The 23,272-nt window shown below is 35.8% G+C and overlaps 1 protein-coding gene across 2 annotated transcripts; it reads left to right on the top strand.

Moving 5' to 3' along the window:
* The first annotated feature begins 1,866 nt into the window (after positions 1-1,866).
* On the top strand, positions 1,867-20,909 carry zdhhc7 (zinc finger DHHC-type palmitoyltransferase 7). Of its 2 annotated transcripts, XM_051724012.1 has the most exons (8): positions 1,867-2,020; positions 3,963-4,039; positions 7,617-7,910; positions 8,832-8,956; positions 11,086-11,182; positions 11,525-11,606; positions 14,447-14,577; positions 20,035-20,909. In XM_051724012.1, exons 3-8 carry the CDS (start codon positions 7,623-7,625, stop codon positions 20,212-20,214), a joined length of 903 nt encoding a protein of 300 aa, XP_051579972.1. In that variant the 5' UTR covers positions 1,867-2,020; positions 3,963-4,039; positions 7,617-7,622; the 3' UTR covers positions 20,215-20,909. The 2 variants fall into 2 exon arrangements, with proteins under 2 accessions (XP_051579972.1, XP_051579970.1); XM_051724010.1 differs by lacking the exons at positions 1,867-2,020; positions 3,963-4,039 and having other exon boundaries at positions 6,161-7,910.
* The last annotated feature ends 2,363 nt before the right edge of the window (positions 20,910-23,272 follow it).

Genomic DNA, 23,272 nt, shown 5'->3' with positions numbered 1-23,272 from the left:
AGTCATTGCAATTTAAGACACCCTTTGTGTTTTCCTGGAATGAGTCAGAAGTCCATATTTAAAAGACAAGGTACATTTTTAAATTGATCATGCCTGGATGTTTTACTCTGTACTTTGACTTTTCACATCAACAAATAGAAGCAGATTTTTTAATTTCATAAGAAGGAAAAGAGGAGATCTGTAGCGCCACCCAGTGGAAAATCAGGTGAATCACTCACTTGAGAAAGAGAAACTTTAAGAAAGATTGCATGTTACGTTAGTCTTACAAACAGGGACTAATGATGTGTTACATAGTATAGGATGAAGATGATTATTATTATATTATATGAGATAAGATGAAGAATAAAGAGCATTTGTAAGAGGTAATATATATATATATATGGTCCATATCACATGAAACTTAATACTGAAATTCAACTGACAAGGACCAAATTGTTTAAAATTAAACTATGGTCAATATAAAGTATAAGCTAATAATATATTTGCATTTATTCATTTGGCAGATGCTTTTATCCAAAGCGACTTACAAAAGAGGAAAACATAAGCGATTCATTTTAAGGAGACAGATTTCTGACAGATTTAGTTATATTGTAGTTGAACTCAGCTGAACGGTGATGTTGTGTTCACTGGGTTGAGTTGCAGGTGGTGATCCTTCATCCAGGCCGAGATGTCTGCCAAACAGGCCGAGATTCAAGCAGTCACCGTGGTGTTGTTCAGCTGGAAAGACAAGTAGAGCTGTGTGTCTTTGGCGTAGCAGTGGTAAGAGAACCCATGTGCCTGAACGATGGGTCCCAGTGATGTTGTGTATATAGAGAAGAGAAGTGGCCCCAGCAAGTAGCTGATGTGACTTGGACACCTCACCTCTCCAGGCTACCTTGAAAGACCTACCTGAGAGATAGGACTTAAACCAGCCAAGCACAGTTCCTGTGATGCCCAGAGTAGAGAATGTGGACAATAGTATCTGATGGTTGACTGTGTCAGAGGCTGCAGACAGGTCCAGTAGAATCAGGACAGATGATCTGGATCCAGCTATGGAACCGCATTATGTTCAATATACAATAGAGACTATTATATTATATTATGTTATGTTATGTTATGTTATGTTATGTTATGTTATGTTATGCTATGTTATATTATATGTATGTATTTATTTATTTGTTTATTTATCAAGGACCCAATTGGTCAAAACCACACTATGTTCAATAAACAATAGAGGCTATTATATTATATTATATTATATTATATTATATTATATTATATTATATTATATTATATTATATGTATGTATGTATTTATTTATTTATAAAGGATCCAACTGGTCAAAATCGCACTATGTTCAATATACAATAGAGGCTATTATATTATATTATATTATATTTATATATTTTTATATATTTAATTATTTATTTATCAAGGACCCAATTGGTCAAAACCGCACTACTGTCAATATACAGTATAGGCTATGTATTATAACATCAATATATTTTTGTGGAGAAAACAAAATATTTTCCTTTTTACTTCTGAAATTTGGTTGGATTGATAGTCTCCTAGGCTAGGGTACAGACAGTTTAACAGCCTTGTATTGTGAATTTTGCAAGGGATGCACAATTAGCAAGCAAGAGCAGCTGTCTAAATTCTTAATGACGACTACATCACACGAAATTTAAGCAATATCAGCTGTGTGACGTTTATTCCTCTTCAGGCAGATAACTGAGCAGAGGGCACCTGCGACCTCCCTGGAGGTGCTTATTAAATTAGTTGTCTCCCTTGAGCGCTGCAGTTCTCATTATCCGCCGGTAGGGGTCAGAGATGAGGCGGCGTGTGCTCGGGCCTGTCACTCATCAGACAGCAGAAGCAGCAGAAATGATCGCACTGGAGCCCGGAAGTGTGTGTGACCCTCAGCATTATTTCACACCAATAAAACCATTTAAACAGCTTGAGAAATTAAAGAATATATTTATATCTCTTTATTCCTTATCCGAGAATTAAACCCGGTGGATAAAGACTGATTTTGGAGGCGGTAAGTGAGAGAATACGCTACAGATCTCGATAGAAAGTAAATAATGAGCATGTTTGTGTAGCTGCGATTTATCAGCTGCTTTTAACTGTGTTGTGCAGAATTAATGAACATATCAGAATAATGAAATACTTTATTACTAAAATATGAGTTATAATTAAAGCAGGTGGAGTATTTAATTATCAGACGGGACATTAGACTGAAAGAGAGATAAACAATTAGATCAATGTGTTATGAAGTTTGCAATGCAATTTACAAAATAACAATAAAGCGTCGCTATTTACAAAACAGCTTTGATTTAATGTTTATTGTTGTTATTTTAAGCTGTTTGTTATTGTCAGCTGTCCAAAACAAATCAGTGTAATCAAAGCACATTTTCTAATAGCAGACCATTGACTCTGATGATGTTTGTGTTTGTGTGATTGTTTGTTAGATTTATTATATACAGATTTTTACTATGTCAATAAAGCTTCTTGAATCTTTAGATTTTCACTCTTAATAGATAATTCAGTGAATTGCAGCTTTCTGGTGTAAAACTGTTGGGTTTAACCCCCAGGAATATCTGAACTGTCTCTTTTTTTTATTATTATTATTTTTATTTACTTTTTAAATCAGATGATGGGCAGCTAAATCAGCCTGTGCTTATATTTACAGATAACTATCTTTATTTAGGATTAGAGCCTGACCGATATGGGATTTTTGAGACTGATACCGATTTTAGAGAGGGAAAATTCACCGATTACCAATATGGTGGCCGATATAGCTAATTTTTGAGCTGGAATGAAAACAGACCTTTTCTATGTGGATTATGCACCGATTTTGCACCGATATGACAATGCAAAGGTACTCAGAAGGCTGCTTTCTTAAATATTTTTATCAAAGAATATTTGCCATTATAATTATACATTATCAACCAATTCTAGAAATGAACACTGAGAAAATAAAGAATAAATACAAATACAATAAATAGCTAAAAAACATAAGAACTGTTTAGTATCAGTCAAATGCTGACCATTAAAATAAATAAAAAATAAAAATAAAACAAATAATTAAATAAACATCAGTACCATTTAGTATCAGTCAAATGCTGACCATTAAAATAAAGAATAAATAAAAATAAAACAATAACTAAATAAACATCAGTATTACTTTTTAGTATCAGTAAAATACTGACCATTAAAATAAAGAATAAATAAAAATATATAATACATACATTTTAATAAAATTATATACATTTTGGACAGTGATATGGTCCTGTTTAAACATTAACCGGTAGTTGGGCTTTTTTATTATCATACAACAAGGACTGTATTAAGGTTAGATTAGGTTTGTTAAAATGCAGCAGTCTTGTTCACAGGGTTCAAGAGTAGAGGTAGACCGATATATGGGTTTTACCAATTAATCTGTGCCAGTAGTTGCTATTTGGAACTATTGTTATCGGCAAAAATCTATGCCGATAGTTGCAGATAGTTTTTTTCATAATTTCAAAATAAGAGTCCCTGGTGTGTTTCGGGCTTGTTTATACTTTAAATTTGCGCATTATGCACCAAATCTTAATTTTTTTCTGGTTATTATTGGGATTTCTGCATATGGGGTTTTATTCATTTTGGACTTTCTCTTTGCCCGGCGTAGTAAAGAAAGAATAAGATTTGTTTTGACAGTTTATAACTTGATTTTAAAAACTATCGGACAACTAATCTGTTATCGGCCTTTCCCAAGACCTTAGTTATCGGTATCGGCAAAATCCACTATCGGTCGAACTCTATTCAAGAGTTAACGATATATTTAAATGTTATTAGTTACAGAGGGAAGGAAGCTGATTACATGACTGGATATATGGCCACACAAACAGCTGTTTCATTCTGCAATGCCCTGCTTACTGACATACTTTCTGGCTGTGGGTATAATCACTTTCAACATGACTCACTTTCTCTCTCTCTCTCAGGCTTCAGGCTGTGGATGCCTTTGAGTTCAATCCCAACTGGGTCTGAGAGGATGTCATTGTGAGGGACGCTCTGTGTGGTGAGTCATGTGTCACTTGAACAAACTCTTAACGTTGAAAGAACGACGGGCATGAATGATACCTCAAATTGTGTGGCTTATTGAGGAGAGGTGCTTACTGAAGAACATTTTTACTTTTCTAAGTGATCTGACTTCTAATTTTCACCTGAGCGATGCTAAGCAAGCAACAACAAAAAAAAGCTTTTAGCAACAGTGCCCGTGATGACCACTGGAAAAGTTGTTGTCAGAGAAGAATATGCATGCAGTTTGTATGTTTACTGTGCAGATTATCTAATCAGTTCATTTTAGTCTGATTCCCAAAGTTCTGCAAAGCAATGAATGCACATTCACTTCTTTTAGAGGCCACTGTGTCAGTTTTTGGCATTGACCATACACATCTCTCTCTGGGCTGTTTGGTCTTTGTTTTCTGAATGATTTGCATTTCAAAAGTTTCTATGTAAATAAGATGCTGAGTTTCAGCTCAAGCCAACTAGTTTCACTAGCAAGACAAAAAATACAGATTGGCAGCGCTGTTCTGGTGATACCAGTGTAGAAAATGGTTCTACAGCAAATAGTATGTCCACATACAGTTGTGCTCAAAAGTTTGCATACCCTTGGAGAATTGGTAATATATGTACCATTTTTAAAGAAAACATGAGTGAGCAGGCAAAACACATTTCTTTTATTTCTTATGGGATTCATATTCAACTGTAGGTTATAACAGAATGGCACAATCATAAAACAAAACATGGCAATAATTAAAAAAATGAAATGACCCCTGTTCAAAAGTCTGCATACCCTTAGTTCTTAATACTGTGTATTGCCCCCTTTAGCATCAATGACAGCGTGCAGTCTTTTGTAATAGTTGTCTATGAGGCCCATAATTCTTTCAGGTGGTATAGCTGCCCATTCGTCTTGGCAAAATGTCTCCAGGTCATGCAGAGTCTTTGGTCATCTTGCATGAACTGCACGTTTGAGATCTCCCCAGAGTGGCTCGATGATATTAAGGTCAGGAGACTGTGATGGCCACTCCAGGACCTTCACCTTTTTCTGCTGTAACCACTGGAGTGTCAACTTGGCCTTGTGCTTAGGGTCATTGTTGTGCTGGAAAGTCCAAGAGTGTCCCATGTGCAGATTTCATGCAGAAGAATGCAAATTGTCTGCTAGTATTTTCTGATAACATGCTGCATTCATCTTGCCATAAATTTTCACAAGATTCCCTGTGCCTTTAGAGCTCACACACCCCCAAAACATCAGTGAGCCACCACCATGCTTCACAGTGGGGATGGTATTCTTTTCACTATAGGCCTTGTTGACCCCTCTCCAAACATAGCGCTTATGGTTGTGACCATAAAGCTCTATTTTGGTCTCGTTACTCCAAATTACAGTGTGCCAGAAGCTGTGAGGCGTGTCAAGGTGTTGTCGGGCATATTGTAACTGTGGCTTTTTTGTGGCATTGGAGCAGTAAAGGCTTTTTTCTGGCAACTCGACCATGCAGCTCATTTTTGTTCAAGTATCGTCGTATTGTGCTCCTTGAAACAACCACACCGTCTTTCTCCTGAGGTTACCTGTGGGTTTTTCTTTGTATCCCGAACAATTCTTCTGGCAGTTGTGGCTGGAATCTTTCTTGGTATACCTGACCTTGGCATGGTATCAAGAGATCCCTGAATTTTCCACTTCTTAATAAGTGATTGAACAGTACTGACTGGCTTTTTATATCCTTTTCCATCTTTATAAAGTTCCATTACCTTGTTACGCAGGTCTTTTGACAGTTCTTTTCTGCTCCCCATGGCTCAGTATCTAGCCTGCTCAGTGCATCCACGTGAGAGCTAACAAACTCATTGACTATTTATACACAGACACTAATTGCAATTTTAAAAGCCACAGGTGTGGGAAATTAACCTTTAATTGCCATTTAAACCTGTGTGTGTCACCTTGTGTGTCTGTAACAAGGCCAAACATTCAAGGGTATGTAAACTTTTGATCAGGGCCATTTGGGTGATTTCTGTTATCATTATGATTTAAAAGGAGCCAAACAACTATGTGATGATAAATGGCTTCATATGATCACTATCCTTAAATAAAAGACAGTTTTTTGCATTATCAGTCATATTTTCAAAATCAGTGCCAAAATTTCACAATTTCTGCCAGGGTATGCAAACTTTTGAGCACAACTGTATGTGGACAGTGGGACTAAGTTATTAAATTTTAAATAATACCAAGCTATAGAAGGGCAGATTGTTTTTCATTAAATTGTTTATTATGTTTCCAGAAATGTTGGTTATTCATATTTTTGAGACATTACTGACATTACATCAGAAATTAGCAGAATTAATTCTGATTCAAAGTAATGTCCAGCATCATCCAATCACAGCCAACCATGTTAAAATAAAATTATACATGATAAATCCTGAATCTATGTACTGATTATTGTCCCATGTCTACCAAACATGTTGAGTGATCCAAACATCATCTGCAGCCTGAAACTGAACTTTTGGTTGGATTTTAGGATTGAATGCACTTAGCTGCATAGAGAGCTATAGGATGCTCCCTTACTCCCTATTTAGTGAATTACTTAGCCTTCAGTGTGCTGTCTGTCTGCACTGGTCTCAGAACAGTTTGAAATGCACCTTATTTTCATCCTAACTCCATATAAAGCCTCTGAAAGCAACATTTTTTAGCTTTCGGATGAACCCATTGATTCTCAATGTGAAAATACACAGTGAATATAAGAATGCATTTACTAATGTTAATGAATAGAACCGTATTGTACAGTGATAACAACATAAAATGTATATTAAAATGAAGCAAAATTACCCACAGATGTGTTAATGTTGAAAGTTATTCAAAATAACATGTTTTTTCAACTTTTGAGGGAATAAAGTCCCAAAATCCACGTATGTGGACATCATGTTTCTCAGCGCACTGATGCGTGAAAAATGTATGATTTTTAAAAAAATGGCATATCAAACAAAACTACAGATGCTACTTTTTACACCCAAACAGGTTTCAATGAAAAAGCTTAAAGAAGTTTCTTACCAGAGGCACATTTATTGTCTCTGCGCCCGTAGAAGTGCTTCATGGAAATCAACGTCGTCGTTGTTGTTGTGTCACTTGACTCGGTGCTCCAGAAGTTTAACCCTTAAATGACAATCTAGAGTGTTGTGAACTGTTTTCAGTCGGTTTAAATTAATTTAAATATTTTTTTTGTGTATAGCGAAGCCAAAATACAACGTCCATGTAGACATGGGGTCGCACAAAGTTAAAGCAAGTATATTATTTCTAATGCCAAAGAAACTCTAAAGTCAGAGAAAGTGTTTACAGTTTTCAAGGAAAACAACCTACAAATGGTTTACTTATCGTTGTCTCTGCATATTAAGCTGAGGTAGGAGAAAATATTTAAACTCTGAAAAAGTTACACACTTAAGATTTACACCTCATTTAGGTAGGAAAGTACAATAGGCAACAGTACAATATGTGAAGCATACACAATGTTTCTCATTTACTCTAATCTATAAAAAGACATGTGTATGTATGTGAATCAGCATTAGATCTGTCTGGAATGGCAGTGCAGTGTGAGTCATGTCTGTCTCTGCAGGAGAGAATGCAGTCTTCAGGGCACCGGTTGAGGGATGTGGAGCAGCACCAGCCTCTGCTCAGCGGAGGAGAGGAGGAGGTGGCATCCGGACGCGTCTGGTTCATCCAGGACAGCTGTGGAATGGTGTGCGCCTTCATGACCTGGTTTCTGGTGATGTACGCAGAATTTGTGGTGAATTTTGTCATGCTGCTCCCCTCCAAAAGCTTCTGGTACTCTCTCATCAACGGCATGGCGTTTAACTTTCTGGCTGTGTTGGCGCTGACGTCACACCTGCGAACCATGTTGACAGATCCGGTAAGAAAGACTCCTGTTGGATATTTTGGCACATATTCTCAGTATTACTTGCTAATAATTGCTTTTATCTGCGAGTATTGTTTGCTTTTTAATTGCTTTCATAGTTCAGATTAATTATGATATTGATTCTTTAATTGTGTGTTATTGGTGTCCGAATGTGATGTGTGCTATTAAATATTCTCTGCATATGATTTTTTTTTTTTTTAATTATGGGAATATTCTGGGTTCAATACAAGTTAAGCTCAATCGACAGCATTTGTGGCATAATGTTGATTACCACAAAAAATAATTTTGCTCATCCCTCCTTTTCTTTAAAAAAGCAAAAATTGAGGTTACAGTGAGACACTTACAATGGAAGTGAATGAGGCCAGTTTTTTGTGGGTTTAAAGGCAGAAATGTGAAGCTTATAATTTTATAAAAGCACTTACATTAATTTTTCTCTAAACTCATGTATTGTTTGAGCTGTAAAGTTGTTTAAATCATCATTGTACAGTCGTTTTAGAGTTTTAGGGTTTGTTGACATTACATAGTCACAGCAGTGAAGTTGTAAAAGTGGCTATAACTTAAAACGGAAAAGGTAGGTAAGCGATTTTATCGCACTAAAATCATGTTAACACGCATAGTGTTCATGTCTTGTGGCTATACTTTTGAAACAGTGAGTATTTTAACGTTTACGGAGTGACCCCCATTCACTTCCATTGTAAGTGCCTCAGTGTAACCCAGATTTTTGCTTTTTATTTTTTAAGAAAAGAAGGGATGAGTCAAAATAATTTTATGTGGTAATCAACATTATGTAAAAAATGCTGTCGATTGAGCTTAACTTGTATTGAAACCGGAATATTCCTTTAATTCACATTTTACAATTGCTTTCTCATACGTCCACAGTCCGCTTATTGACGTAAAGTATAATATGTTTATCAGGGAGCTGTTCCCAAAGGTAACGCCACTAAAGAATACATGGAAAGTCTGCAGCTGAAGCCTGGAGAGGTGATCTACAAGTGTCCAAAATGCTGCAGCATTAAACCAGAGAGAGCACACCACTGCAGGTAAGACAAACAGATGATTTATAACTCATATTGTTGCAAAGCAGGAGGGAACTGGGGCCAGATTCACAGAAATCTACTTAACAATTTTTTTAGAATGTTCTTAAGATAAATTATAAGAAGTGCATAAGAAGGTATCTGACTATAAACGTTGACTGTTTAAAAAAAAAATAGAAAACTCTTTAGGTCCATACAATGCAAGTCAATGGATACCAAAACTTTGAAGCTCCAAAAAACTCATAAAAGCGGCATAAAAGTAATCCATACAACTCCAGTTGTTTGATATATAGTATGGCCCCGGTTTACTAAGATCTCAAATAATGGGTGCTAATTTGCTTGTGCAATCTATGAAATTGTGTGTGCGCATCGTGGACGTTTTGCAGGTGATTAAAATAACTACATGTGCAATTATGTTGGACACACCCTCCAAAAGGAGGCTTTTGCATGTGGTACTTGCACCAAATGCAATTACAGTACAGCTCTCACTAATTCAATATGGCATTTATGTTTATTTATTGCATTATATCATCATAAAATCTCTGCTATTGACACCTTTCGCTTGAAATGTTCATAATTCACTAAGAAAATACAATATTATGTACACGTTTAGCCATCGCACCACTTATGTATACTTAAATGAAATCTGAATTTCAAACCGCTATTATCTTGACCATGGCAAAATTAGCTGCGCACGAGAGAGCAAGGGAAGCTGCATGATAACCTACAGAACTTGCCCTCCCTGTTCGTTTCACGGGATCAAGACGAAACCTGTTCGGCATATAGGTGCGTATCGGCCTGCCTACTGGAAAGAACCATCACTTAAAATATTTCGCAATATTTTGGCAGTTAAAAACAATGTTTAAAACATTAAATTACGACATAATTTAGGCATAAATTGTTAGTAGGCTTATGATGTTATCAGTTATAATATCGAGTTTTAAAATAATCTAATAAAACAGTTGTCTTCACGAGTATTGATTTAATTTCACATTTATGTGTGTCAATAAAAAGGGCGTTATTATCTGTTCTCAAAGTCTCCTTTTTGTCACAATGACAGCATGATGCACTGTGCAAATCAGATTAATACCTGCCTTTCATTCGTATTAATTTGCTCCCGTAGTTTCTGATTCTGAAATTACTTTCAGGCTTTATAAATCACTTTGCAGGTGCAATTTGATTAATTTGCATCTAGACTGCCCTTTATTATGCACATTTGGAGACATGCCACTAAATTGCATATTGATTTCGGGGAAACGCGCTAAAATTGCTTAGACGTGCTATTTTGTGCATCTGAAAGACGTAATCTTTAAAAGACTGCTTTAGTAGATCAGCACAGACCGTTTATTAGAGTGCTGTCAAGTCTGCAAACCTTTAGTAAATCAGGGCCATCAGAAATTAACCTAATTAATTCTGATTCAAAGTATTGGCCAGCATCATAGGATGCTTCCTTGCTCCCTATTTAGTGAATGACTTAACTGCACTGGTCTCAGAACAGTATGAAATGCACCTTATTTTCATCCTAACTCCATATAAAAACTCTGAAAGCAACATTTTCCAGCTTTTGGATGCATCCATTGATTCTCTAAGTGTTAATGCACAGTGAATATAGGATATTTTAAATGTAGCTGGGCATACAGTCCACGTACGTGGTCCTTGTGTTTAACAGCGTGCCGTTTCACAATAAATCGCTCAAAATTAAAAAATGACATATCGGATGAAATTAGAGACTCTAATCTTTGGACTCAAATAGGTTTCAATGTAAAAACTTAATTAAGTTTCTTACCAGATGTAGTTTTGTTGGCGTTTCAACCAAACACAAACTCTGCTGTGGTCGGTGCCATGTCGTTTGGTCACACGACTCTGTGCATCGAAAGTTTAACCTTTTACTGACAGCATAGTCTCCTGAACTGAGATCAGTCAGTTCAAATAAATTATGCGTTGCGTATAGTGAATCCAAAATACAATGTCCACACATGTGTATGCAGGGTTGCACGAGGTTAAATTAAGTCAAATTCAGCCTTTGGACATTAGCATTTAGAGAAACTGTCTACATGGCTAGTTATGATTCGGTTTTATAGTTGTTATGATCCCTCCCTGAACAAGTGTCACTTCACCTTGTATCTTTTTCCTAGTATCTGTAAGAGATGTATAAGGAAGATGGATCACCACTGTCCCTGGGTCAACAATTGTGTCGGCGAGAACAATCAGAGATTCTTTGTCCTCTTTACTGTAAGTATTTCCGTATTGTAGTATTTTATTCTGGAATTGCTGAGCTGTTTGTGACTCAGTTGTCTGGAAAGGCTTTCTAGGCATTTTGCTTCGACTCCAGAGGCTGCTCAAAATTCTGCTGTGAAACGAAGCGCCATTGCACCGTTTTCAATTTCATTCAACCTAAATCGTTGTCAAGTGACATAGATTATTTACTTTAGTCATGGCTAGAAGATTTTATACCATTTATAGCTTTAAGGAACACAACCAGCAACATTTTTCCCCAATATTTGTTACTGAATTAGACTAGATTTAATAGAATATGTGGATTTAACGAGCTTTTTCCTGTGATTTCCTCCTCAGATGTACATAGCATCCATCTCTTTGCATGCACTCTGTCTTAGCGGTTTCCACTTCTTCACCTGTGTTAAAGTTCAGTGGAATGGTGAGTAATAGACATTTGAGACTTACACTCCATTATTGGAGGAGAGATGATATCATCTCATTAAAGGTCAAGAGCATGACTGTGCTGTGTCAATGTAGCGTTTTCACACAAGACACTTTGTGCTCAAGAAAGCATTTTGAAACAGCAACATTTCTGATTTGTTCACACTAACATATATAGAGACAGTCAATGAATGTGTTTACATGCACACCGATGTCTAACACCGATTGTGCTTAACAAACCAACAATGGATAAGGTCATGTAAAAGCCTAAGACTGCCATTTTTGACCATTGTGCCATATCTTGCTGTTTTTTTTCTTCTTCACATTTTTAGATGGTGTGGCAAGTTAAAAAGAACTTTAACCTTTAAAAATGCATCTTCAGATATGCTGCGTCCAGCTATTTTAGAACAAAAATGGGTTAGCCCCCTAAAACGGGTTCTTTTGTAGAGGAAAGGTCATAAACATTTAAAGCAAAGCCCCACTGGCGCACCTTTTGCCCATTACCCCTTTTGCGTTGCATGTTAACACCTTTACCGGCATTCTGGTGGCTTATTCAATGTTCGCATGTCTTTTAAATGTTTTGACTTAGGGGTGGGCGATATGACCAAAATCTTGTATCACGATGCCATAAAAACCCAGTCCATGTTTCTTAAATTCTCTTAGTCTCACATGAAGCCCTGCCCACTGATAGACAAGCCCACAATGTGCACATGGTTATTTACATATCACGATTACAAAATATAGCAAAAACTCTAGCGTTTGACACTTTATATCATTACCGCAAAATATATCGTCATATCGCCCAGCCCTATTTTGATGTCAACTTGAGAAAAACCTGCTAATTTTAAATGTCATGTAAATGTATTGTCCGCTTTTTAGAATGAGCAGATTTGATCAACTCAACTCACCTTTTATTTATAGAGCACTTTCAAAAACACAAGAATGGACCAAAGTGCTGTACAGAGATTCCCATTTCAACATCAAACATAATACATACCATAACAGCTAAAATACTTATACAAAGACATACAAATAAAAACTTGGGAAATAAAACTTGGCAAGTGCAAAGATACAAATTTGCCTCATATGCCATTATAAATACCAATCACAAAGTTCAAACTTATTCAAAGGCCAAATTTAAAAGGCCAGTTAAGGCCAGTTTTGAAAGCATCAATACACGATGCTGATTTTATAGACGGGCAAATCATTCCATAGTCTAGGGGCTGCCACTGAAAAAGCCAGGTCGCCTTTGCACTTCAAGCGGGACCGCGGAACTGTAAGACACAACTGGTCAGTAGAGTGCAAGAATCTTCGGGATTGATGAGGGATGATCAAGTCTCTGATATACAGTGGCACTAATCCATGTAGGGCTTTAAAAACAAACATTATCACCTTATATTGGATTCTAAACTTCAACGGAAGCCAGTGAAGAGCTGCCAAAACAGATGTTATATGGTCCCTCTTCCTGGTATTAGTTAAAAGCCTCGCTGCGGCATTCTGCACAAGCTGGAGGCGAGAAACCGAGGATTGACTAATGCCTAAATATAAGGCAATACATTAGTCCAAACGGGTAGAAATAAAAGCATGCATAACTTTTTCCAAAAAACTGGTTTTCACGGCAGCATTTATCTGATGATCAAATCTAAGCTCGGAGTCAAAAATAACTCCTAGATTCTTCAAATGGGAGTGCATGTTACCAGACAGTAAACCAAAACTGTCTGTCATATCCTTATCACTGTCTTATCCTCATTTAATTGGAGAAAGTTATTTGCCAACCAACCTTTGACTTCAAACAAACAATTATAAAAAAGTGTAATAGAAGAATAATCATCATGCTTTAAGGGTAGTTGTAGGTCATCAGCATAAAAATGATGACAGATTCCATTTATTTATTTTTTTATTAACCCCAGAGGCAACATATATAATGAAAATAAAACCGGACCTAGGATTGAATCTTGTGGAACCCCACAAGAAATAGTAACAGATGATGAAGAACAGTTCCCAATCCTGACCGAACAAGTTCTATCCTGCAAGTATGAAGAAAACCACTTAAGGGCCAAGCCCTTAATACCTACATAATCCCTAAGACATTTTATCAAAATAGTATGGTCTATAGTCTCAAAGACTGTACTCAAATCCAATAACATTAGTGCCACATATTTTCCTGAATCAGTACTTATCAAGATATCATTCGTAACTCCTAAAAGAGCCATCTCTGTACAGTGTATATCCCTGAAACCAGACTGAAATGAATCAAAAATTTTATTTTCTGTCAAAAAAGAAACTAGCTGAATGTAAACTACCTTCTCTAAGATTTTATTTATAAAAGGTCATTTTGAAATGGGCCTGAAATTCTTTAAATCCTGTGGATCCAAACTAGGTTTTTTTTTTTTTTAAATCAGGCTCAACAACTGCATGTTTAAAATCTACTGGAACAATGCCATATAGACTGCTATTTATAACAGATTAAATACTAGGACAAATAGAGTGTCCACAACCTCTTTAAAAAGCTGCGATGTGAGAATCTCAGAGCAAACACAGCTAAATAAACTAATTCCTCATGTCCTGAAGAGGGTGAGGTAGGGGACTCAATAGCGATGTTATCAGCGCATTATTGTGCATGCAAACACACTCATTGCTTACTATATTCAGTTTACGAGAATTACTTTTAGAATTGTATCATAGATGAAAACTGAAGACTTTTGTCAAAACTTCACTAAGAATCTACTGTATATCATGCTTTTTAATGCTTGAATTTATAATTAAATTCCTCTTGCAAAGCTCTTGGTTTTCAGAGTGCAATGAGATTGTATTCTGTGTTCTTTCTCTCTTTTTTAGAGTGCAGTGATTTCTCTCCACCTGTGGCAGTGATGCTGCTGATATTCCTCTGTCTTGAAGCACTGCTGTTTCTCACCTTCACCGCTGTCATGTTCGGCACTCAGATTCACTCCATCTGTAACGATGAGACGGTGAGTTCACATAAACAAACCTCCAGAAATCATCTGACCCCTTTACAATGGCTACCTTTGGTTCTGGACTTTTAGAGTTGTATTTGGTCTAAATGAGGGATGATATACAGTCAGCTGGTCATAGTTGCAAAATAAACCCCAAACAAGGTGATCAGGACCCCGACATGAAACAGAGGGGTCTTGTTCCACCCTGAAAGTGTTTATTTTGTAACAATGACCTGCTGATTGGACATCATCCCACTTAATACAAGAATACTTGCCAAATAAATGGACATGGTATTGATTTGAATACATTTTTTTATGTAACAAGAAAGAGGCCGTGAAATGACATACCACCAGAGCTACAGTATGTAGAAAAATGGTTGCTTGGGACAGTGGTCAATTATACAGTTTAGTGGTCATTATAGAGAAATATTTGAGTGCTGAAAGCTGCGATTGACCAATTAGAATCAAGTATTCCAGAGAGCCATATTATAAATATATGTGTGTTTCTTCAGCTTCTGGCACTTTTAGCATTGTGGACTTCTATAAAATACAGTCTCGCTTAAAATCATTTTCACACTCTCACTAGATTGCTTAATTTGTCTACCAACAGTGTGTGTACATGCATCACCGGAGATAGGGCTGCTCGATTATTGCAAAAATCATAATCATAATTATTTTGGTCAATATTGAGATCATGATTATTTAACACAATTACTCATTGACTTTGGAAACATTTGGAAGCATTTATTGAACTTTTATTCTTTTTAACAGTGGATTTCCTTGAACTTGAAATGTAAACCGCACTGGGTAGGGGAGGAGACTTTTGTCATATGATCATTATTTTATGTAACGTATGGTAGTCAAATAAAAGAAAGCCTCCATCACCATCATTTACAGCAGGGGTGCTCATAGTTCTGTGGAATGAGATCTACTTTTTCATCTTGTTATTGCAGCAAGATATACCTTGTACAATAAAGGCTATACATTATCACAATACCAAAATTTCAGCAGTCTTTAGTGAAATGTTATGATTTGATACCAGCTTCAAATAATAAAACTAACTAATATGTTAATTATGGAAGAATGGTTTCAAGTTCTTAAGTAATTATTTAAGACTAGTAAACAGTCAGTAATAAAAAACAGCAATGAATAGAAATAGATTAAAAATAATATAACAAAAAATACAAATTAACAGCTTTAAAAGTTTTTAACAGCAGTAGGCTATCAAGTATTCAAGTAAACATTCAGAATGAAATGCAACATAAAACTACTACTGATCTTCACTGTATGATTATAATACATTAATACTTTTTAAAGCTACTAAAGTTACCCAGTCAAGAGCAGTGGGTGTTTTCTCGTTTTCTTGTTATGGTTGTTTGATTATTATAATGACACACTAGAGGTCTATTAGCTTACATTTATACTTCTAAATCTGACATTTGAATACAAATCTGTTTTTTTTTTCTCCACTGTTTACGTTCACTTTAGACATCACTCTCTGTGTTTACATGAATACCTCACCAAGCATTTTGGCGGAATTTTGAAATGTATTTGACCATTCAGGGGCACATTAGCATGTTCAGCACACACACATACGCCGCCTGTCAATCAAACAGTGTGCAGCTGTTACTAGATCGCTAGCGAATTATAAAATTACTTTCAACAGCAGAATAAGAATATGAACTTTCTAATAAGTGACACAGGCCTAGGATATCACAAATATAGCTGGTTATTTTTTTGTTATTGACGTTTTAGTCCTACACACTCTCATGGCGAAATCATAAGGATTCATATGACTTTTCTAAATTTGGCTAATTCGTATGGTATCATACAACTGCACTCGTATGAATTTGTACGACTTGCACTACAGTCAGTGACGTCGCTGGATATCATTTCCATCTAATACACAACAAGAACTTGCTTCTGTCACACACAACAGCTTCCTATCATGTTTACACACTCTACTGATTGGTTAAGTTTAGATAAGGGGTTTGGGTAAGGGCATAATATTAATAAGCATGTCCTTAACGCCTCGTGCGCGAAACTCGCGCTTCCGCATTAGACATCCGGGCATTTGCACATGATGAAATCGTACAAATTCATACGAACGAACTTGTACGAAATCATACGAAATAGCCAACTCGTAAAATATGGACGAATTTTCATGAGACTGGGTTGTTTTTATCAGTCTGCTTGTCCGGTCGGGTAAGTAAAATTCTCTTTCACTTGCCTGTTCAAAAATACACTTGTCCGGACAAGCGTTAATGTCGAGCCCTGATTAAATATTGTATTCAACATTCTCCGATAACAATCTGCAGTATAGCTCCTAAAGTAAATGTACGTTGTTTTAAAGGAGTTTTAGATATTATTTTGGAAAACAAGCCAAAAAAAGACTAATCAAAAACGTATTTTGTTCCTGTGTATAATGGGCTAAGTCTGCACTCTCTCACCTTTGTTCACTTTGATCCATCTTTAACTTACAAAAAAACAAACTTTCTCTTCTTAATAGAGCTGTGTATCACCTATTTTCTTCATGATAAGATACACACAGTGAACGTGACGCAAATATTATGATTCACTACATCGCGAGCCATCACGTTATAATCTAGCTGCAGCAAACGCGTGCGAGTGATGAGCGTCCCCGTACCAGAGTGTGCATCAGCCGGGAGAAGATTCAGTCTCTTCCCCAGTCACTTCACGCAACTCATAGATGCGGCGCTGACCGCACAGAGAAATGCTGATTTCTGAGATTATTTTCATAACCCGCTTCGCGAAATGAAATGAGGCATAATAATCATTTTATCTCGATTATCTTGTTTTCATAATCATTGGAAGCCAAAATCGTAATTGAAAATAAAATCTGATTAATCGCCCAGCCCTAACAGGAGATTTATGTCATTTTTGTTATTTTCTGAAAGTCGTGAAAATTCCCACCACAGTGTCATTTCCAGCACATCTCAAATTCTTTATTGTGTTTAATAGAATTCTGTGGTGGGAATGACGCTGAGGGAAATGACATTGACTTTTTTGTCTTGCTGAGGCTAATTTCAGAGCTAACATTTTATGTATACTAAGTACACACAGTTAAATAATGTTTTCATTGTTTTTGTATAATTTGGTAAAATTACAGCTTAAATGGAAATGACACCCAATAAAAATAATCTTATATCTAAGTTTATTTACCTTGATTTTTATTTGTTTTCTTCAAACATCACTTGTCTCATTTAATCTCAAGCATACTCTTCACTGACACTTTTGTCCACTTACACTAACTTTTGCAGAAAATTATTTGGCTGAAATTTGGTGTGATGGAAATGACATATGTCGTAATTTTTGAAAAATTGATAGAAATAATATTCACCAAATAAATATATAAATGGTTTGTTTATTTTACTCTTTGTTTAGATGATCATAGTTTTAAACATGTAATCGTTGTTATTGATATAATGGATTTTCATAGTTTAATATTGAATGTCTGGGCCTGTGACAAGGCTAAAACAGTCAAATCGGTACATAAAAAGTATTTGAAAAGAACAACATATAAATGATGAGGGCCTGTTAAAAAAATTCCAATTCAGTTTTTTTTATTCTCTTTTCTCCCAATTTGGAATGCCCAATTCCCACTAGGGATGCACCGATACCACTTTTTCTCTTCCGATTCCGATATCGGAAATCTCAGTATCGGCCGATACCGATCCCGATCCGAAACCAGTGTTGTTTTTTTTGCATAATCAGTTTAGAATATGTTTACATTATTGTGTGGAACTAATTGGGTGTACTCTTTAATATGTAAAGAAACACAAACCTCTAACTACACATTATTTCAATATAAATGTATAGCATATTAAGAAACTTTATTGTTAACTAGTATACTGAATAATGTAGCAGCACAATTAACAGTAATTCCAGTATGTCATCAGTAGAAAAGAAGCCTTTTTTTTTTTTTTTTTTTCAGCTTGTATCTGGACTTTAAAGGATTCAGATCTCTTTTTTGTTCATTTTAGTTGTAAGATATCAGCTCACTTTTCATTCACACTTTTATTTTTTGGAACCCATTCAACTTAAATAGTATTATAATTTGTAAACAAATGATAATAATAATATATTATAAAAGTAATATATACTAATATATCTCAATCGTGCACCTTTAACTTTTAAACCCTCACGCTTTTATTATGACATTCTGAACTCTCCAGGAAGTCCGGTATATGTGTCTGTTTGTAGGCAAGTTTAATTCGCTTCTTATTCAAATTCTGGTAAAAAAGCACCTCCAGTGCCATTCTAAATGCATATTATAAGTGAACCGAACTATTGAGCATCTACATCTGAGATGTTGTTCGTGAGTAGCGCTCAAATATTGCGCACTGCTTGAAGGCTAAAAATAGCCGCTGGTGCTACGCGTGCATTTTATATATTTACTTATTAAACACAGCCTTTTGTGATTCACAGAGCTATCGCACATCTTCAGGTGGCTTTGAATAAAATGCACAAGTCATATGAACTACTTTAATTGCGTTTTTATGGTTCTTTTATGTCATTTTTTGACAGTAACGAACATGACTAACACACAGTATCGGGCTCGTCGGACCGATACCCGATCTGTTTAAAAGCTGCAGTATCGGATTGGTGAATCCCTAATTCCCACTACTTAGTAAATCCACTTGGTGGCACGGTTACCTCAATCCGGGTGGCGGAGGACAAGTCCCAGTTGCCTCCGCTTCTGAGACAGTCAATCCGCGCATCTTGTCACATGGCTCGTTGTGCATGACACCGCGGAGACTCACAGCATGTGGAGGCTCATGCTACTCTCACAACTCACCACGCGCCCCACTTAGAGCGAGAACCCCTAATCGTGACCACGAGGAGGTTACCCCACGTGACTCTACCCTCCCTAGCAACCGGGCCAATTTGGTTGCTTAGGAGACCTGTCTGGAGTCACTCAGCACACCCTGGATTCGAACTCGCAACTCCAAGGGGTGGTAGTCAGCATTAATGCTCGCTGAGCTACCCAGGCCCCCTCCAATTCAGTTTTAATGAGACTTTCATAAAAATCAACACCTGGGACACAAAAGTTTAAGAAACACCCATATAAATACTGTAAAGTCCCACAGAGAATCGCCACCAAACTCAAACGAAAAGTTTGCAGATTACAGAAGAATTTAAATGCATGTTATTCAACAATACTTTACACCCCATAACCCTTTCATTTTTTTAAAAAAATTAAATATGTATCAATTTAAAGGTCAAATAAACAGATTTTTCCAGAGAGTAAGTGCAGAAAACATGAAAAAGACCAAGTGTGCAGATTAGGTGTGGGTCTTTGTATAACCAGTGACAGAAAAGAGATGTGCATATTTACATACAATGAGACATTATTCCTCTGAATTTGAATTTGAATGAACTGTACTTGGTTTCTATGAACATGCAGACCATATTAACCATAACTTTGCATTTCCTGTTTGAGCTGCACAGGAAATCGAGCGATTAAAGAATGAAAAGCCCACATGGGAGCGGCGGGTGCGATGGGAGGGGATGAAGGCTGTTTTCGGCAGCCCACCCTCTCTGCTGTGGTTCAACCCTTTTGCTGGACTCCGCCTTCGGCGCCTGCTGATGGTCCGTGCTTGGAAGGGCGGGGCCGAGTTCTCTGTTTGAAGAAGAATGCTGTCTATACTGGCATGACCGTCTGCTTTCATGCCTATAACCCTTCTCACACAAGACATGAGACTTCTGCCTTTATACTGGTGCAGGTTTGGAGGTACTGCAATGAAAACCTGTATAATAACTGATGTCGCCCCTGGAACAAAGAGGCTACGACTCGATACAGCCCGTCTGTGTCCACATTATTACCTCGTAAAGCAGATCACAATTGTTATGCTCATTTTGTCTTTATGAATGAGTTTTACTCATGCGTTTGATTTATTTTTAAGTGGACAATCTTTTTTTTTTTTTTTTAGCATAATGAACTTTATGGAAATGTAAACTTTGAAATATTTGAAGGGGGTCTATATCCATTATTTAGCCTAAAGATGTTGCATCTTGCTATTTAAATAGAGCTCCTTTGTGACAAATATCACATTTAATTCGGTTAACAAGCAATGATTATATAAACAAAATTAGATCTTTAACTAAACTGAAATTTGTAGAGGAATGTGTGTTGCCAAAAGCAGTTCTTGGGTGAATCCCATGAAAACGTCCGGCTCATATTTCAGCCCAGAATCTAAAGAAAAAAATAAAACATTACATTAACAAATATATTTTTAGGACGCTTAGGATTATTTTCATTGTGACATGATTTTCGTGACAATTAAGCACATTTCCCTCCCACAATTCTCATTGCTGTTATGAAATTTAAAAAAATAAATAAATAAATATATATATATATATATTATTTTAGTTATATAATTGATATATCAATTTTATATATATATTATATATATATATTTATTATAGACATTTTATCATATATATATTGAAATAAAGAATATATATATATATATATATATATATATATATATATATATATATATATATATATATATATATAATCTTAAGCTTTCTTCAGCAGAACACAAATGAAGAAATGAAGAAAAGTCCATAAGACTCCAGTGGTTAAATCGATGTCTCCAGAAGTGATTTGATTGGTGTGGGTGAGAAACAGATCAATATTTAAGTACATTTTTACTATAAATTCTCCCTGCTAGGTCAACCTTCACTTTAACTTTCACATTCTTCTTCTTGTGTTTTTGGTGATTCGCATTCTTCATGCGTACGCCCCCTACTGGGCAGGGAGAAGAATTTCTTGCAAAAATGGACTTAAATATTGATCTGTTTCTCACCCACACCTATCATAACACTTCTGAAGACATAGATTCAACCATTGGAGTCTTATGGATTACTTTTATGCTGCCTTCATGTGCTTTTTGGAGCATCAAAATTTTGGCCACCATTCACTTGCGTTGTTTGGAATTACAGAGCAGAAATATTCTTCTAAAAATCATTTGTGTTCAGCAGAAGAAAGTAAGTCACATATGGGATGGCGTGAGAGTGAATAAATGATGAGAGAATTTTCATTTTTGGGTGAACTATCCCTTTAATAAGAGTGAGTTTTTTTTTTTTTTTTTGCTTTACAGTTGAGACATTTTGGCGAGAAAATGTGTTAATGCACAAAATCTTAATGGTCCTAAAAATACAAAATATATTACAAAATACTAGTCATAAATAAATAAAAAACGATGCAAAATATAATTTTTTATTTTTGTCTTTTGAGTTTGGGGTTGAATTCAACCCGGGCATGTCTTCGGGAAACTCACCCTCTTAGGTATTAAGAGTTTGCAGCTAGCTTTTTGGCTGACTTCATCTTATCTTTAGCGCTTAACCTAAATAACGAAGTCATTTTAAAATCATATTGTGTTCATATTGTAGAGACAATTATAGCCTCTTTCCGTAATCTGGAAATGAATGCCAGTCCCAAAAAATAAAAATGCATAGAGCTAGATATGGACAGTGTAAATATATAATTCCTTCTTTGACCTTAGGTTGTTCTGTGAGATAAATAAAGACAAATCACACTATGGTATACATAAAGGATGTCCTTTGTGCACATGAAGCCCAAAGGTACTGAGCCAGGAACTCTTAATTAACATGTAGCTTACAAATGAAACACAATGCAGTGAAATGAGGTGATATGCAGGCACGTTACTCAGTATATCCCTCCAAACTTAGACATGTGAGCTCATTATTAGAGAATCAATTATGCTGCACATTCACAGAGGCTGACTATCATGTTTTGTTTTATACCGTTTCTTGTCGTTTTCACTTTGTCAGTAGACTGCTTTTTTTAACATGGTGACCACTTATTTTCAAAGCTGGGACTCATTTGGCTGGGTTGACACAACATGTGTAGAGTTGGCATCGATCGTACTGTGTGAATCTCATGAAGCGAGTCAAGAACATGTGCAGGTCATATTTCACCGTAAATTCAAAAGAAAAAATCTAATTATTTTTATGCATTAAGAAAATTGAATGTAGTTTTAGAACCAAGGAAGTTTTTGCATTGTGACATCATTTTCATGACAAGCACATTTTCTAACCAAAATTTTCTTTAATGCAATGTGAAATAAATGATTACAATTATTTATCTGATAAATAATTTGTCCTATTTTGTTGCATTGCTTTTAATTTGTTCAGATTTTAATAAAATAATAATAATAATTGTGTTCAAACAGGATGATTTTTATTGCTGTATTACACATTAATTAATCAGAATAATCATTTAGAATAATGAAAATGGCAAAAGGAAAATTCAAATGAAAGTCTTTTTTATTTTTTGCTTTGATTTTGGGGTCAAATATGAATGTGTTCTTGATATGTTTTCGAGATTCACCCTACTAACTGGTTTGATTTAAACTATTTTTCATTCTCAGTCAGTAAATATTTAGGAATAAATTGACATGAGACAAGAAAAATAATGGCAGTGCATGAGAATTATATCTCAGTAGTAGTCTAGATTGATAATTAAAGGCTTTGTAGCACTACTCCATTTTTAACAAGCAGAAGTGTGTGTGCGTGTGAGTGAGTGTTATGTTAACAACACTGGTTGTCATGTATTTTTAAGCATTGATTTAAATATCTGATGACTGTCATCCTTGTATAATGGCCAGTCAAAACAACCCCAACTGCGTTTTCAACACCGATAACCAAAAATGACTAA

Source organism: Myxocyprinus asiaticus, chromosome 18, assembly GCF_019703515.2.
Source record: "Myxocyprinus asiaticus isolate MX2 ecotype Aquarium Trade chromosome 18, UBuf_Myxa_2, whole genome shotgun sequence".
Taxonomy (NCBI): Eukaryota; Metazoa; Chordata; class Actinopteri; order Cypriniformes; family Catostomidae; genus Myxocyprinus; species Myxocyprinus asiaticus.
This window is presented reverse-complemented; position numbering and strand designations above follow the sequence as displayed.

What these genes read in the sequence shown, in the direction of transcription:
- zdhhc7 (XM_051724010.1), top strand. Translation starts at nt 7,581, where the DNA reads ATGGCAGTGCAGTGTGAGTCATGTCTGTCTCTGCAGGAGAGAATGCAG. An exon ending in GAACCATGTTGACAGATCCG is followed by an intron (nt 7,911 to 8,831) that starts GTAAGAAAGACT and finishes TATGTTTATCAG; the next exon opens with GGAGCTGTTCCCAAAGGTAA. An exon ending in GATTCTTTGTCCTCTTTACT is followed by an intron (nt 11,183 to 11,524) that starts GTAAGTATTTCC and finishes TTTCCTCCTCAG; the next exon opens with ATGTACATAGCATCCATCTC.